Source organism: Harpia harpyja, chromosome 2 (genome assembly GCF_026419915.1).
Source record: "Harpia harpyja isolate bHarHar1 chromosome 2, bHarHar1 primary haplotype, whole genome shotgun sequence".
Classification (NCBI taxonomy): domain Eukaryota; kingdom Metazoa; phylum Chordata; class Aves; order Accipitriformes; family Accipitridae; genus Harpia; species Harpia harpyja.
The window spans coordinates 76,545,042-76,564,047 of record NC_068941.1 but is presented as its reverse complement, the minus strand read 5'-3'; the positions used below and the strand labels follow the sequence as shown (position 1 = coordinate 76,564,047).

Here is a 19,006-nt window from a genome sequence, read left to right as displayed (position 1 = left end):
CCAGCAACCAGCTGGCTGGTTTGATCTGCCCGTAGTAATCAGCTGGCATCTTTCAGGTTTGTAGCCATTTCTTCTCCTCTAGTTAGCACTCCAGCATAAGCCAACTGAAACATCTATCAAGAAAATCATTGTTAGAGCTGCTACCCTCATCAGCCAAAGACTGGCGCTTGCCTTTGTTCCTGAAATAAAGATGGAAGTTGAAAGCCTAAATACCACAGACCATATTTTGGTTGCTACATGTCAGCCTAGTTCCATTGGATTCACTTGTCTCTGCTGATTTATGCTGTCTGTGACTCAGGTTTTAAAAAACCTAATTAAAGGAAATTTGGAAACAGTATTCTCATTTCTCTACCTAAAATCAAAGTTATTTATAAAATACACAGCAGCACAGACAAACAAAATCAGATTATTTCCCTAAATTTAAAAAAGAATATGGGGGAAAAAAAGGTCAAGTACATGTGAGAAGCAACTATTAAGGAAGAAGCTCAGCTAGTATAGGCATGGTATTTTGGGTTTGATTGACATACCTGCTTATGAAGTAGATTTTGTACTGTTTTTTATAAATAGTTTTTCACATACCAGTTTTTTAGCCTCTACGGTACCTGCATAAGCCAGAAGACAGTCCAGGGGGCTCTTGAATATTTTCTTGAGAATCATCTTTGTCTGCTGATTCTGGTAACTGAAAGGTCTTTCTTTTTGAGTTTGTTTTTTCCCCTGAATTGCCAAATGCATGTGGATTAAAAAAAAAGAATCACATATAGTAGAGCTTGTTTGGTTTTGATTAACCTAAGCAAAAAAATACACTCCAACACTTCATACATACACATTATTATTCCAAGGAAAGCATTCCACTTTACATTAGTCTAGAATATTGTTTTTTTTACCATCGGTTAGTTCTCACAGAGCAGGCCTTGAACTTTCACACTTACTGAACACTGAAGTAAGCTTCCATGAGGTACAGAAATTGAAAGCCCCATCATGTATTTTCTTAACAAGTAATTGAAAATGACTTTTTACTACCAGCAAACAGAAGAAAAGCCAATTTATAATTTTATGTGATTTGAATCAGAAAAACCTGATGTTAAAAAGTCACTGGTTTTAGGGCCCTGAGCTAAGCTTACACGTGTCCCTGGGGTCACAGTGCCTACCAGGGCAAACAGCTCTGCACACTTGAGAAACAACCAGCTGGGGAGAGAGACTTCAAAATTGTCCAGGTGAGTGAGCTGCTTTTCCCTTTCCAGCACCCATCTCACCTTTCAGCATCTTTCAAATGTAATGCTTTCTGTCATTCTGATAATGACAGAAGGATTGCATGGCTCAAAGGATGAGGATTTGCACGCTCCACCCCAAAAGTGGATCAGGAAACACAACTGCTATTCTGACAATTTGTCCCTAAGTATCTCTTGAATAATGAATTAGTTTAATTTGTTAAAACTGCAGTAAATTCATATAAATATTTCAAGTTTCCTGATTCAGTAAGATTTTATTTTGAGCATGTTTGTGGGAAGGTGATTCTTCCATTCTACCAGGAGGATGAAAGCTGGGTGATTCAGCTCTGCTGTCCTCCCAGAGACTTAGTGATTGAGGTGAACAGAGTTATTTCTAAAGAACATGATAAAAACATGACAAATAATTTTGGTTTGAGCAAGGCAAAGCCTTATCTCAGTGGACACAATATGATCTATCGGATAAAGGACTGCTCTGGAGTGAGGAATGGTGACACTTGTGGCTGTGCTACTGGCAAGCTGGGTGACCTTGGAAGGTTGCCTTATTTTTCTGCATCTCCATTAGGGAAATGGCACTGACAAAAAATCTCTCCCAAAACTCCATTGTGTTATATTTCAAAATATGCACTGATATGTGGAAATATGTGGGGGGTTTTAAACAATTCAAGATTGTACCAACCCGCTAGCTTGCTCCTTTTGGAAGGCTTCTTCTGCACAGCCACTGGAACTCGGGCCAGTGCAGCCAACTCGCTCACAAAGTCCTGCTCTGCTTCCTGCACCCAAGGATAAACCGTAAGTCAGTTAACACAACACAGCTCAATTCTGGGTTATGTTATTCTACATGTGGCGTGATGAAAAAGGCGTATGTCATTGCAGAAACACAGGAAACAATATGGCTAGCATCAGGGAAGCGTTTCCCACAGGACAGTGGTGAATCTTAGCGGGGATGTCAATGAGGACAGCAAAGAGACCCTTACAACCTGTCCGATGTTTTGCCATGGACTGCTTCAGATCCGTGAGTCATTTTACCCCAATTTACCCTTAGCTGATTCTCCAACTCAGTTTCTAGGTGATGTAATCCCAGCAGTTTCTGTTTCAGAGACTCCAGACGAATTTGCTGCTGCAGTTCAAACTGAGCCAGAACCTTCTTTTGCTGCAGCACCATCCTGGTCAAGAGAAATTTAAAAGCACCAATGTTGTTCAGTTCAAGGGAGGAATACAATCCTGGCAAAGTGTATTTAGAAGATTTTGTAGAGAGAAAGGCTTATTAACAGTATTGGCCCATCCAGCTTCTGCTGGGACAAAAAATTTTGCGGTAGATTTTTAGACAGATTTAGTTGTTTTAATAACCTGCCTTGGCCTTCCATGGGATACAAGCTCCTTTCGGAGGCAGGAATTGCAGCAGGAGTTTGGGTTGTCCATGCCTGGACTTTGGGACGAAGTCTGCTTTCAAAACCATTGTATGTTTCTAAAGGCAGCTTTACTGTCTGCTTGCCAAAGAGACAAGCTGTTAGAAGATCAGGTGTGAGGATAAGGGATTAAGAACTAGGCCTTTAATTCAGGGCTCTTCAATACCAGGCTGAGACTGACCCAGAAACATGGTAATTCAAAACTTGGCAATTGGGAGCACTGACAACTATATTCTTTGCTTGTTTTATTTTGCTGGTTAAAGATTAATATCAATACAGTAGAACCTGAATGGCTGCAACTTTGCTGAATCTTTATTTCTTCTGTTCTCTTGCCTGATCTACCTTGAAGCAATGCTGTCAATCACCCATCACATTCCTCAGGGAAGGAGATAACACAAATTGTTTCTGACATCTACACATAATGAAGTTGCTATTGTAATGGTCAATGCTTACAGAAGGTTAGCTTTCAAAATTTGCTTTTTGAACTCACACTCATGCAGGGCAAAAGGAAATAAAAAAATCAATGTTGAGTTTAATAGGAGTTAGACAAATTAATGGAAAATCTGTCATTAATTTACACAGGACTGGGATTTGACCGTAAAAGAAACCATAATGACAATAGGAAAAGGGCTTTGATTACTGATGGTTATGAGACCAGCTTAGATAGTGAATAGTTACATCCTTCAATACCATATTTCTGCCTGCATGAAGGAGAATTTGATTGTATTTTGTTTTAAGGCACTAGAATAGATTATGGAGAAAAAACAGACATGTCGGAATAAATGATAAAATTGATAATAACTAGCAGATCTTTTATGAAGCCCTTTATTACATGAATCCATTTCTATACTAATTTAAACAAGGATGAAAAACAGAAAGTAGGCAATGATTTCTTTCAATTTAGAAGTAACAGAAGGTCTAAAAAAATAATTAACCTCTTTACAATCTCAAAATTGCAGATGCTCCGTTGTTCTGGATAATAAACGAAGAGTAAAGAAATAAAATTATTACAAAAATGTATCAAGTGCATGCCAAGTCATACAGCTTTTTATGACAACTTATTCCTTTGAAATTGCAGTGGTTTTTTTCTGGACTCTTAAGTTTAATAAAATCAGTAACGAATTAAATATGATTTTTATTTAATTAACATTTGAGGGATTCCACTCTAAATTTAGTGCGAGTAATCTTGATTGTCCAAGGCATTCACTGAAATCTCCTTGCCATTTTGAGTACTATTTATGCTTCAAACATTTTCTCTTCATTATGATATATGTTTACTCAACAGCAAACTAACAAACACTTTTGATGTTCAAAGCAGAAAACACGGAATGTAATGAATTAGACAGCATCGGTTCCCATCCTGCACTTATGTTAAATTTCTTTTAAAATTTGGCATATGTTTTGGCATTGTTTTTCATTATCTCTTTTCAAACTGTCTATGTATAGTTCTTCAGTCTGTAATTAATGAGCATCAAAAAGTTTATTTAATAAAAAAGCAATTCTCTGAGATCAAAGGGTAGATGTAATTTGGCAACAGATATTTCTTTTCCATCAGCGACAAATATAAAATGCAAAGCCAAGGCATTTATTCAGCTAGACATTTATTTAGATCTGCAAACACAACATTTAAATAGAGTCACCAGTGCTGCTGCCTGCTCTTACCTTTGATGGACTGCGGATGATACGTTCAGGAGGCCTTTGGTCTGTTTTTCTTTCAGTGCCAGTTCATTCTCTTGTTTCTTCCTAAGTCTGTTCCTTTCACCTCTTTCTGCTGAAATATGTTTTTGTAAAATATTCTGTTCACAATAACAAACTCTAAGCTGTGGCAACCTTACAATTTATGTTTTGCATCAGCACAAATTAATCCCTTTTCCAAGTAGTCTTTCCAAAGTTACTGCTCCTTAGGGATATCCAGTACTTCTTACACACTCTTGCTCTGCCACTGTGATCTGTTGCACAGACAATAGCCTGTACATCATTTAGCTGAGATGGTAATGTCACCGAATTCCTATTCTTAGCTACTTTTCCCACTTGGCTAACTGATTAACAGGGTTAATCAGTGCAGAAATTTTATGAAAAGACCTTGATGTCTTAAGCAAGAACTGTAATACCTAAACAAAAAATGCAATATAAAGAAAATCTCTGCTCAGAGGCCACTTAGTCCTGGGAATGCCTAACTTCACTAGACATGCCCTCACTCGATGGCGAAGTATTGTGGGTACTTTTGTGTACGCTCACACTCTGCGGGTAACTTGACGTTTATCTGCTGACCAGGCTCCTGACTCCTGCCCCTGAAGTCCTGCCTGGCAGCAAGGCTTGGGGCATGTCTGACAGACAGGACTGGTTTCCTTGCACCACTGCTTTTAAATAAAACGCAGAAAGAGGGAGATGGATGGGTTTGTAACAGACTAGGGTACATAACATTCATTTGGGGAGGATCCGACCTTTTCCGAATGCTCGGAGAGGCTGACAGGCACCTCTCCTACCAATGGCACCGTCAGGGAGCAGTTACTGGCTGTACTCTAGGCTGGGCTGGGCTGGCTGGGCGAGTGGAGGTACTCTCCTCCTTTTTTCCTCCGGCTGTGCCAGACAGACTGTAAATTCAGATTTACGAGGCCAAGGGATGCCCAGACAAGCAAAATCCTCTAGCCTGACATTAAGCACAGACTCTGGGAGAGAGAAGCCCGGCATTATGGTCCTTACTCCCATTTAGCTATCACTGAATGAAGTACATAAGAAATTTCCTTTGTGGCCATTCTAACCCCAGGGCTATCACACAGTAGGTGGCTCTGTTGCCAACACTTTTTTTCCATCTTGTGCTTTAGAGAGAGAAGTTATAAGAATATTTGGTGAGTAGGAACACCATCGTGTGGTAATCATGCTTGGAGATCACCTAACAGATCAGCCCCTTCTGAAAAGGAAGAAACATGGATGCTCTGTCTCCTTGCTGAGCTTGGATGGAAAATAGTTGGCTGGCTAGCAGGCCTTAGGGTGTCCTGGATGTGTCAGGACAGCTTCAGGCTGTTAAGAATCACAGAGAGAAATTTAAGTGCTTCTGGGGCCAATACAGAAGCAGAAACGAGAAGGGAGTGGGGTTCTGCATCACAAATTTGGACTTAGGTTAAAGAAGTAATTACATGTACTAAAGCATCAAAGTCCCTTATTAGATGGTAGTGCTCACTCCTAATGTAAAAAGCACCAACAAAGCTGAAGTAGCTATCTGTTGATACCAAAAATCTCAGCTGGGCCGCAGCATGCACATGTAGGTTTGCAGTATTTTTTCACTGTAGTAGTTCATTTGATCTGTGAATTTCAGCTAGGTTTCTCTCTGGCAACCCAAATCTAAAACACTCCTGCTTTTACTACCACCATAAATACTCTCATCCTCCCTCATGCCTGTAGGCTTACACTGCAGCAGAAGGATTTTCTTCTTCTTCAGTTGAGAAGAAGATCTGCTCCGCTTACACATGTAATTTTCTTCCTTGTAGTTCATGGAACACCAATACACTGAAACAATAATATATCCACACAAATTCTAGGAGAAAAAAATAATCTAAATGAGCAACCACCAGAAGGCTGACTGTGGTTCTAGTGACTGGTATTCTAGGTCTCACAACCTAACTGGGAGACCAGTTGAGAGCAGTATCAAAATGCTGATGAAGCAGAATGTTTAAGTGTGTAATGACATCCATCTCAGCCCAGATCAGACAAGTATTCTGGAACAGGATTCAGTTTTAATTCCTGCTTAAAGGAACTCAAATCAAAGGGATTTTAGACACTGTAGTTGGCTGAGTTGGGGCCAAAGAGGACTTTAGAGGGACTTTGTGAGAACTTAAGTAACCGCCTTGCTAGCTGCCAATGTCTACAATACAGATTGTCAAAACTTCCCGCACAGATTTTGCACTTCAGCTTCCAATATTAAAGTCTTCAGGGTTCACAACAGGGCAGTGCAGAACAGATTGGTTCTGTCTTATAACCAGTGAGCATATCTAGCTACTACTGGGGCTCACAAATCCTTCCTACCAACTCATCTCTGGATCTCAGCCTTGAGTGGATACGCCTGTTCCGCTTCAAAAACTCTCTTCTGTGATTAAAGAATCTTTTCTATTTACAATTGCTAACTCCATTTTTAGAAAAAAAATCCATTTCACATGTCTCAAATACTTAGCCTCTGATGCTACTGCCATTTTGCTAACTTGCTAACTTCATTTAACGCCAACAGCCTTCATCCAGGGGAGGGGAAAGTATTTAAAAAAGAAAAGAATAATTGCAGCTTGCTTTTGTTCTCCTGTCCTGAAGGAACTGAGCAATTAAAAATAATTCCAGGAGAAACTGCCTGTATTTATGTGAGATTCAGCAGTTCATAAACCTCTTCAACAGTTTCACAACCTGTGAGAGGGTCATGGTTGACAGCTAAGAAACAATGCAGTAGCTCAGAGAATGTTCCAGGATGGGCACGCTTGGCTTTTTGGTGTCTCCTTCTAATGCATTTCCTGAACTTCAGACACAACACTTCACTGAGCCAAAAAAAGGAATGAATATAAGAATCTACTCCCCAAAGCTGAGGGCAGTCACCTCAGAGGAAGCAGACTGTCTGCCAATGATGTTTATGTTTTCTAATTTGGGAGCAGGGATTGCAAACCCCGATCTCCCTTCTAGGGAAAAGATTCAGCTTGTAGGCACCTGTCATATACCCTCTCTCTCCCCCTATGAATATTTGATTCATTGATTCATTTTATTTGCATATATCAATATGCAAAGTTGAACAATGTTTATGGTAGACCTTGGCTGTATAACCTAACACTTGTACAGCTCTTTGCTTTCTAAATTCTTCTGCCTTGTGTTGAGGTTTAGAGCACCAGAAAATCAACTGCTGGTGGTTGTGACTATGGTGGTATCTCTGATCTTAGCTTGGTGAACCAGAGTTCGTGGTTAAACTATAATCTCCAACACTGGGTCATCATTCTGTGTCTGTCTGTACCAAACTTTGAGTAACAGGGTCCTGCATCTATGACTGCAATTCAAGTAATTATTAATAGTAACAGTTCTACCACTTCTCCTTCAAAGACGGAAATGGACCTACATGTTCATTTTGCTTTGTTCCTTACTTTAAATAACAGATGTCTGTTATCTTTAAAAGCGATCTTTACAGTGATAAGAAAATTAATTTATCTGTTAAAATCCCAGAACTGTCTTATAGTTGTCAATATCATACGTACCTTGTAAGGATTTCAACTGTTGAAGCTTTTTCCCTTCATAGTCTTCTGTGATTTTTCCTAATTGCTGATAGTAGTTTTGCACCAGTCTGTTGATATTATTGCTGGTCCCATACACACTTTCTACAGCGGCTTCTACCAGTCTCTCCTGTATTACACAGTACAAGTCACAATTCATTTTCTAAGTCAAAACCTGAAGTGTTTTGATCTGTCTAAAACTGAAGACCTAATCTATGTGCACACAAAATTGTGAATTTTGTGCTTTAAAACTGTGGCAGACTGAGATGCTAGAGAACAGGTATTTCTATTCATCCATGAACATTTCAACATGAAAAATTACAGTAAAATCTTTCTAACGTGCCTCACCTCCATCTGGGAAGGGGCCATTCCCCTATCTGTTCAGTCTCTATAGCCCATTTTACCTGTCAACCTGACTGTCAGCAAAGTAAATCAATATTTGTAGGTCTACCACAACTTTCCATTATACAGAAAATCCAAATAATTACTTTGGAACAATTTTATTAACCTATGAAGCAAGTTTTATTTTTATTTACTTACTTATCTATGAATTAATATTAAGCTGTTAATATACAAATACTATTAATTAACCATAAAACCTTCATCAGTAGATAACCATCTCCATTTCTTCCTCATTTTTGCTATGCTCTGTCATGAAGAACACTTTCCAATTTTTTTATGTCCCAGGGTTTGGCTTAATAAAACCTGTGTTGGTTGCTATAGCAAGTCACCAGAAAATACTGTACTTCTACATATCTGTTAGTTTCTAAATACTTGGCAAGGTATCTTCAATTTTAACACAGGTTGTAATGGTCTACTGCTGATATTTCTAGGCATAGGGTAATGCCTAAATGAAATTGCCTTGCATTTTAGCAGAGTAGCACTCATTTTGTTTGGAAAATTGCTATCGAACATTTCCATACCTTGAAGTCCTGTCCATCATCTGAACTCTTTTTTCCAGCTTCCCGTCGGGCATGCTGCAGCAATGTCTGCCCAATCACCTGTTCCATGTGCTGCTGAAGAAACTGAAGAGCTTCTTGGATTTCTGTGACTAGCTGCTGGTGAAATTCTAAATGGGTTTGCTGCGTTTCTTCCTCGAGCTTCTCTTCCTCTTCCAGAATGTGGGACTCCTGGTAATCAGACAAAAAGACGGCACTGCCATTTAAATACGCTGACAAACTTGATCAGCTTCACTCTAAAAGAAAGTCTTACACCCATTCAGAATGTTACTGTTTTAATCCTTAGAATAATCTAATTTCCAGCGGAAGTTTATGTACAGTCATTTAACACATTTTTCTTTGCAACAAAACTATTGCATCTGTCATGATATGTACAGTAACGGCTGCATCCTGTCCCATTAGTCATTTCCAAGTGATGTATTCCCATTTTGTATTCTGTACTGTTGAATTTGGTCTTATTTCTATTAAAAATATGAACAACCTAGGCCAAATACCCTGATTCCAGTAAGGGATAACTGTGGATGCCTCAATAAAGTGCACAGGAACAAGGTAACGATACAGTTATGCACCTGGAATACTTGTACAGTTTGTGGGGTTTACCTGAGTAAAAGTTGGTATATTGGTACTTACAGCCCTCGAGAGGTCATGAACATGTTTAATAGCACTTGGAAACCATCTGAAGTCTTGGCATCTACAGCATCCTTTGGTGGTGAGTTCTACAGCTTATCCACACATTTCTTAATTTTGAACCTGCCATCTAATAGCTTTGCTCGGTGCTCTCTTCTTTTACTAGAAACAAGTGAAAATTTGTTCCCTATTCACATATTTTATGCCAGTTTTAAAACCTATGATATTCCAGAAGACACCTCTTTTTTAGGCTGAAGAGTTCTGGTCTCTTGAGGTCTTTGGATCGTCCTTGCCACCATATTCTATGCTTCTTTTTAAATCCACTTTCCCTCTAAACTCTCTTTAGCACAAACCAGTATATACTTACTAGCAAGACCTGTTCTGTCTTTCTTACGTGTATTAGTCTTCCACAGATTGCCTTCTATTGAGTTGCTGATGTGACTCACATTAATATTCTCATTTAAGGCTGAATGACATTAAATTATTCTGGGGGATTCAACAGTACCTATTGGATGCCCTCTTGGAAATACGAAATGCAAGAAGAACCTGCTCTGCCCACATTCGTCTGTGGAAAATAATGATGTTCCTATTAATGCTGGGTTATTCTGACATGTCTTTATTTATAGCTCAGGCATATGTTTTTGATGGTTTTTTTTAGACAGTCAGGATGTCATTAAGCGGTTTCTCTTTTTTTTGAGACCCAATGTCATGTTATCATGTCCAAGCTAGGATTCGTTAGTGTTGTTTTACATTTTATATGAAATCAACAGATAGACATGACACTGTCTACCAGTCTAAAACTGGCACAAGATAAAATTAAGTTTAGTTCAAACAACACAGTATGTCTAAAATTCTGGTTGAGTGTCTGTAAATTAACCTTTTCCTTAACTTCTTATACATTGGTTCTAGTTTTAGAGGTTGTTCATAACATTTTTTTCTCTCTGACTTTTCAGAATTCCACACCTAGGCCCTACTACTTTGGCAGCACGGATCTTATATATGTTATTTGAGGCACTTCCTTGTGAGATGGGTTTTAGCTGGCCTTGGAAAGAGGATGTAATGGAGAGAGGCCAAAGGAAAAGTAATACCTGGGGATATTTCATTTTTGTTAGGGAACACAGTGATTGCATCAATTAATGTCCCTGTGGGAGCTAAGTGAGAGGGAGCAGTGGAAAGCACGTAACAAGAGGAATGCAGTCATACGCATTTGTATTTTATTATTTTATACTTTATTTCTTCTGAAGGTTAATGAGATGTTGAGATTTTCACACTTAACAGGAACTACTTCAATAGAAGTATCAACTATGGAAATGGCAGCAGACAGAATTTCCTTATTCCTCTTCCAAGTGGAGAATTAGGGTTTGTATTATGCAAATCAGAATTAGAGGGATGCAAAATATTATCTCTCAGCTAATTACACAGTGACAGCATGGAGCACAGAACTGCGAAGTATTGGATGGGTTCAACCCATATGTGCACCAGCCGTGGGTTGGGCAGGGGCTATCACTGATGCCTGCTAGGAAGGTCCTCTGAGGTTGAAATCTGAAATTCAGTGTTGTTCTAGGTAAATATCCAATGCAGATAAGTAAATAACCAACAACACTTAATGGATTAACCCTAAAAACCACAGTCACAAACAGAACTGAAAGTGACTTGTGGGAATACCAAGTTTAAAAATCCCTTAAATTTTCTCCCATCTCCTTGACCTACAGGAGCCAGATTATTTGGAAGGATGTCAGGGGAATGGATGCTGAGCATCTCATGGACAGAGCAGAAAGAATGAAAAACAATGACAGTAAAGAAGAACTTTCTAGGTCTGGTGCAGGAAAGAATTTCTTCTGATGCTCAAGTAAGAACTTTTCAAGTGCATATTACGATCCCTAGCAGAATTAGTAGGAGTCTTACCCTGAAGCAGTACCTTGTGTAGAAGTCCTTTATACATGTTGGCATGCCTTCTTTCATTAGTATTTTCGTATAAAATAAATAGTTAAATAAGCTTGCTATGATAACACATATCACAGATAACCAGCCAGTAGATAAAGTATTAGGGAATTTAAAATGTCTGCTCAAACTAAAACACGTACACTCGGACCTCCTATGCCAGCAGTGCATTTTTGACAGAGAATATTTTCCTTTCTATTTGGAACTGGAACATTTTTATTTTTTGAGATCTTCTACGGCTACTTCTAATGCCTGACATCATAGCATATAAGACCTCTGGAGAAAAACGACCCCGACACTGTACCTACCACTGCCTTCTGTAACTGCCACTGGTCCTCATCTTGGCAGGGGGAGGACCCCTCCTGCAGGGTATGTTGCTCTCTCAGTTCCTGAAGCAAGCTCTTCTTTCTGGACAGTCTCATGCGGGCCAGGACTGCCATTCCAACTCTTCGGAGGGTTAACCTTCTGAGTACTGAACACAGCAGAAGTCGGTGTTTTTGCAATATATAGTTTACAGACCTGTAAAAAGGACCATTAAAAATCAATCAGCTAAGCTGCTGGCTGATTTCGCACCCCTGTGTTCAGCAAAGTCATTGCTCAAAGATGACAAGAGTTACTATTCACTCTATGTAATGTCTTCTCATACAAAGCATGCCTTGGGAAGCTGCTCAGGTGTATAGAATGGGTATTGCTGTGATAGATGTCTAGTTCTGTCACACTGAAGTTAAATTAAAACACAAATAGGAAGAAAATAAAAAAATAATCATCTATAATTACATAATAAAAGTTTTTTAATAGGAGACTTGAAATAAGATGAAAAGAGAATGTAATCAGAACTCCAGGAAAGTTATTTCAAGAAAATGCAGGACAGCATATTGTGGATTAACAAGGAGGTACACTCTGAAGAGACATTGAAGAAGCTAGTGTTAGCTGGCAGGGCAGACACGGCTGAAGCAAGTTTGTGGTGAATTTTAAAGAGGAGAGCAAATTTTGAAGTTGATTCTGGACCACGTGAGTGAAATCTGTATGCACGTTTGGGATGACATTGTTTGTGCCTGTATCTAACTTGTGTGTATGTGTAAGGCATCGTGAGCTCTCTAGATACCAAATTTTGGGAAACACTAAAGTCAGAGAATGTGGGAAGGTTGAACTGAAAAGTAGAGCCAACATAAAGGAGTGCAATGGCAATAATACCAGTATTCCAAATAGACAAGTCTTCAAATACTTTGATCTTTGACCATGGTAAATGCAGTCATTTGATATCTTAACTAAAACAAAGCAGATAACACAGAATTGTGGGATTTTTGAGAATTATCTCTATCAAAGAGATGTTTAGCTGTACAAAGATGAGATAAAACTGAAAGTTTCCTTGGTGAATACAGACAGAATGCAAGAGAGGAGTCATTATCATGCAAACTGATGGTCAGTGGTATTGAAACAGCAGAAAGCAAAGGTAGAGCTGAATGGTGCTGGACTGAACATTTTATCTTGAAGAATACCCAAATCCAATGTGACATACAGAGTGCAAAGACAGGCTGGTTCAAGATTAGAAATCACTCACAAACATAGGAGCAGATACACAGAAAGCACACAACTTGACAAATCACAGAAGAGACTATTTTTTCTACTTACCAGGAGTCACAGATTCTCTGTTCTTTTTTAATTTGTTTTTGATACTCAGACAAAAAACTAGAGTAACTGCCTCTCTGTCTGAAGTTGCTCATAATCCCTCAAAACTGCTTTCCACAATGTAATGTACATAAGTTTTTATCTGTGCATGCAGCAGTGCACTTTTACCCCCCTGTTTACTGATAAAACCATGCTTACTCATCGAGGCATCCTAGTCTGCTTACGACACCTTGAATTATCTTCTCTTGTTTCTCAGACAGGTGCATTTGCATCACAGCAGACAGAGCATATTCCTTTATCCATAGCTAAAAGCAGGGGAAAAAAATTACAATTGTAAGATACTCTGATTTCAGTCATGCTAGTCACCACATTGAGAAACAGGGGTTTATTTGATGTTATTTTGCTAAAAACAATCATCCCCCTCTTTCAAGAAAGAAACTCATGCTGAATTAAAACTATTCTACTTTGGAATATTTTTTTCTCAATGATCAAAGTCTTAAACAAAGCTCACTGAAAAGAAAGGGAGGCTTTGCACTGGTTTGGATCAGTCCTGAGCTGTGTCTCCTACAGATTTTCCGGTTTCAGCAACAGAGGAACAAGAGAAAAAGAACAATATGGCACAAAATATTGCATCACCTCTTATCAGCAGGTAGCGGTGGGCTTTTTCTTTGGGTTTTATTCACTAGTAGAAAATGTAATTTTTATTTTCACTGAACAAGATGAAGTTATCATCTTCCATCACGCTTTTGTGTATAGTACCCAATGCTAATAGTTAGAAATGGAGATTGCGTGATTAGGTTTATGGACTGCAAGTTTACAGTTCCTTCAATGTGATATTTAGATCAAAGAATTTAATCTTTAAATGTTTTGATGGATTTGCCATTAGACTGTAAACTTTTGGAGATATAGACTTAAGATTTTGTTTAGTGTATTGCCAGAATTTAAGGAATAATAAGCCATAAGAGGAAAAGGTTGTAAGGCCCAAACTCTGTTACTGTGAGATGAAGAGTATATTTTAAGCAACACTGGCAGCTGGATAAATGCAGGTTGCCTGCAGATGTATGCAGAGCCCTAAATTAAATATAATACTCAGGCGCTCTGTCAGCTTCACTTCATGTTCTAGCCTCATTCAGAACATGAGGGACTAAATTTTCTATTACGGCAGACAGCAAGGTTTCACTAGATCAGTATGTCTAGCAAAGCATTAGATGTGTAATTGCACAGTTGTTAGTGTTAGGAATTAGGAGTGGTACTGGGCCTTCCTACTGGATTTGATAGTCTTTTCCTTGGGAAGCAGTGATCTGTGCAGGAGAGGCTTTATCTGTGAGCACAGAATGAACTCCGCCGGGAAGTGCAGAACAGAAGAAACCACACCATCTTTGGCTTTAAAATAAAAGTATATTTCTTTCTTGGATAGCGCCTTCTCTGTAGTATACACAGCAACACACCTAGCTGACCCCTCTCCATGCAGAAAACCTTACCAAAACATATGCTCTTGAGCAGGATGCCTGCGAAGGACAGACAGGCAGTCAACAACAGGTGACAGATGGGAAGAGTGCAGCTGAGCGTGAGGAGCACAACCCAAAAGTCTGTGTGGTGCCGGGGAGGGCACCAGGCTGCTCTCGGGAAGAGCCGCAAGACGTACCTGTGTAGCCAGACCTCAACTGATTTGAGTCTAGGCGATTCTTAAAATCACAGAGCACAGCTGAGCACAGTGCCTTCTCTGACTGCATGCTGCAAGTGTCAAATTAAGGTTTATCAGGTCTCCAGGTATCATCATGACAGACGGCAAAAGCTTGCAGTAATACCAGTATTTCCCTTTAGCAGCTCTGTGGATATGGCTTCCTAGTGTTTCACACCTCTCCGCATACGCCTTGTAGATCCATTGCATTGTGTATTTTAATGTCTCTTTCAGCAGTTAAAAGAAAGGCTGAAAATTACCTTTTATTTCCAGAAGTATCTTCATTTTCAACGAGATACTGGCTGTGGCTCAGATGTGGCTTCCCTTCGTTTTTGGAGACCTGTTATTGACTGAGACATTGCTCTTGAAGGGCCTGTCTGCACACTTACTGTCAAACAGCATCAGGGCATATAGATCACCATGACACCGAAGACAGGAGATGTTTTCTGAATTACAATTGCAATGGTAAATGATATAATATTGCAGCCAAGAAACCAAAACCTAGCACCTCTGCTGCTATCAGTACACCCTATCCAAAACGGCACTCAGAATTAAAACAAAGACAGGGACTGTAGTCGTCGTTTACTTCTGTTTATGAAGAAATAGCCTAGTTCTGTAGTAGTGAACCGAGCTTCTTTTAAAGGAAAAGAATGAGTCACCTTTTCCATTGCAAGTGCATTTAAGGTAAGCAGTATGCACAATTTATAAAAGGTCTCTTCACCTCCCTGAGACCAATGGAAAGCTGAGAATACAGCAGAAAATCCCCCCGGTGCACAGTTATTAAACTGAACAGTAGAAGTACATCAGCCATATAAGTAGTAAGAGAACAAAGAGGAAAGGAGGGGGATTACTACACTTTTAAGATGGGATGATAAAGAAAGAAGATTGAGATTGGGACCAAATACTAAACCAGTGTTTTGTCTCAAAAAGGCCATTAGGAATATGATCAAGAAGGGATGGATCAGCTGGGAATAAACAGAATATTGTGTGTTTTATTGGAAGCAACACTTCAGCAGCTCACTGCTGGATGGGCTGGGAGGGCTGGGTATTTTCCATCTCCGAAATACTAGAAGAACTCACACATACAAGCACAAATGCAGCAGCGAAGATCCTCTAGGAATCTTAATTTGAGGCTGCTGGCATATGGCTGAAAACCAGCAAAACAGAGATAACTATTTCATCAAGCCAGCTGGAAAGGTCAGACTTTGTGCTGCACTGATCTTCCAGTGCTGGGTTAAGTTGCCAGGTGTCTCTCCAAGCTTTCCTGCTCTTGGGAATAGCCTTACTTTGCTCGGAGACAGGTCAGTACAGAGTGGAGAAAATCATGGTGCTTCACAGATTCAGTGGCTGGAACAGAGCTCAGGCTCTCCGATTTCTTCATTTAACCAGTAAAACCACTGTCAAAAGCATGGTAAATGGGGGAGTAAAGCTCCGAGGAATGTCTGGCTTCTTGAAGACTCATTGCAATCGCTATGAAAAAATGAGTATAAACCAAAGAGAAAGCAATAAAAGGCACACCATGCGAGAACTGGTAAGCAGATGCCGGTTCGGCTTTCTGGGTGTCCAGCAATGATGTGGGAATAGACAGAAATCTCCTCACCCCATTGTTACTCTGTAAGCTTCTCAGTGTTTTGCTTCCTGGCAACAAGTCCATTACAAGACCTTCTGGAGCACTGCTAAGGTTAAGTATTACTCTCTGGCAATAAAGGTGAGGAATATGCCTTTCGTAGGTAATGAAACCCATAAAATATTTTGAGTTAGACCTCAGATACAACAGCAAATTAGACCCAAGTAAGCTCATTCTTTTTTCTGCAGCTCTCAGTTTGACATTTTTAGCACAGATTATTCAGGAAATAGAAGGAAAGCAATTTCTCCCTAACAGCCTGTAGATGGGGTGCGATGCACGCTGAATGCCAAGCAAGTACCTCAGCCTGGTGCAGCAGTCTGCTCCCCATAACTGCTGCCCAGACAGGAGAGCTTGTCTACGGAAATCAGGAGGTAGGGGCTATGTGGGAAAATGCTCAAAATTTATTTTCATTAGTCATTTACTCCCATTTGCCTCTCTTACATCCTCAAGTGTATAAGGCAAAGTTAAATATGAAACTGACTTTTTCTTTTCATCTGTAAAAGAGATTCTGTTCCCCCAAAGGATGTCATATTCCAGATATGTATAAATGCTAGGAAAGGGAATTTAAAAAAAAAAGTGGTTCAAGTAAATGGGAAAAATGTCTTTTTGAGCCACTTTGAAAAGCACACATAAATACCTGGTGAAAAGCCTTCTGGCGTTAGACTTCCCAAGTCTGTAAAGCAGGTGACTATGTAACTCTTTAAAGCAGGTGACTATGTAACTCTTAGTATAGTACATTTAAAAAGAGGCAGATGAAAGACCTATCTCCTGCTGGAAAATGCCTGATAAATTAAAAGGCCTGTCAATATGAATGTTGATTTATGGATCTTCTGTCATATTCAGCAAAGTAACATCTATGGGACCTCCTAAATGACACAATCACCTCCCACAAGTGTCTGACCTCTCTTCTTCTTTCTTAAGGTGGAAACGAAGTGCTCCTTTTTGTAGGATGCAAGTGTCAGGTTATTGCTTAAATGTGCATGCTGCTGCATTTATGCTTGGAAAGGGCCAAGAAACGCACTTTGGATTTGAACGTAATACAGTGAGTTGTGTGATGTTTTTCAGACTCGTTTATACAGGAAAATCTGCCAGCCTAGCTTTGGTGGAATAGCTATCTCCGTGCATGCTCTCTTGGGAGATATAGCAGACTTTTTTCCAGTTTAGTTCAAACCACTTCCAAAAAGCCACACGCATTAAGTTAAAAAAGCTACTTAAGCTCCTGCAAAGAATATTGTCTTGAGGAATCACACATTCTCCCACTAGGAGAAACCCTTGTCTCTTCTAGGAATTTATCCCACAGAATCAGTTGTCCTTAGGACAGCTCTGTCTGCCGTGCAGGAAATTTTTATATTGAATAAGGCCTAACTGCAGTGCTGGTGACCCAGAGACCAATGTGAGAGCTCTGTCATTGCTAAGTGAGTTCCTCTATAGCTCAGTAATTACTGTTAATGATGTCAGCAAAGGCTTTATTCTTTTTTTTTTTTTCAGCTAGGAAGTCATCTGCTTTATATTATGAATGCTATGGTACATTGAAAGTGATGAAAAGTTAACTTTCTAATTTAAATAACCTATGCTTGGGCATGACTGCAGCATCTGAATTTACATACAGTGAATCCATCATACAGTGCTGCCCGAAGAGCTATTATCCAGCAACTGAGTGCTGGAGATGAACTAATCCCTTGAGAAAAAATACCAGGGAGTGGTTTCTCCACTCAATACTGTGCCCAATGATAGTAACAGAGGAATGCATAAACAGCATTTTTGGAACAAAACTTCAGACCTGAGATCTCCCCCTCTGTGGAGAGCCTCCTGGCCGTTAAAATCCATCCTCTCCAGCCCTGAACGATGGCTGAGGTTCAATGGGACAGTAGGAAGACCAGAGCAGAGGTGCCCTAACATGCACTCGGACTTCTGGGACTAATCCTAAGTTGCACACCAGTACCGCCTCCTTCTCTGACTGTGGTTCTTTCTTAACGACAGCAGGTACCACCACGGTGCTTTGGGCTCCATGTACTATGGGACATACTTGTAGTTCACCTACTAGATCAGACTGCTCACGTCATTCACATACAAGGACAGGCAATTTGTGAACCCTCGGTGAATGTGAAAACAAACAGCAACCTAGAGGTTTAAGCTTGCCAAGTCAGGTATTGAATCTAATCCTTAATAAAAAGAGGCAAAATAAAAAACGTTGAGGTCAGACATTGTTTCATTAAACACTGAAGGTATAGGTATGCCAAATTCAAACACTAAATGCGAGCCAGCAGTCCTAGAAAACACAAATGCCCACTCTTAATTTAAAGCATGTGAGCAGACTCACTGGCATCAGTGGTTGTCTCAAGCATATTTTAGTTTAGTTTGCTAGATATCCCTGTGACACAGAAACAGCAGAGGCAAGCAGAATTGTTTTTCAAATTAGTTGACATAACAGGTGAGTTACAATAAAGTAAATATAAAATGATCAGGGAGGTGCATGTTGTATAACTCCAGATTAAGGAAAACAGAGAAGAAAAAAAGGAAATGGCTAAAAATTTCCAATGAATAATTTTACTTTTGTATTCCCAAGGGTCAGCAAACCACTCTACCAGATTTAGTAGGAAGCCCAGTTTCCTGAATCACAGGGTTTCATGGAAGAACCCTAAATACGAGTGGGTGGAAGAGTTAAACACCTTA

At 39.6% G+C, this 19,006-nt stretch overlaps 1 protein-coding gene across 1 annotated transcript in view; it reads right to left on the bottom strand.

The window, feature by feature from the left end:
* Positions 1 to 19,006, bottom strand: part of EVC (EvC ciliary complex subunit 1) — a 56,560-nt gene that overhangs the window by 1,360 nt on the left and 36,194 nt on the right. The window contains 8 exon segments of the mRNA XM_052780505.1: positions 603 to 714; positions 1,906 to 1,999; positions 2,266 to 2,392; positions 4,298 to 4,406; positions 7,855 to 7,999; positions 8,793 to 8,999; positions 11,705 to 11,915; positions 13,224 to 13,330. Of these exon segments, the coding sequence (XP_052636465.1) occupies positions 603 to 714; positions 1,906 to 1,999; positions 2,266 to 2,392; positions 4,298 to 4,406; positions 7,855 to 7,999; positions 8,793 to 8,999; positions 11,705 to 11,915; positions 13,224 to 13,330 (1,112 nt within the window).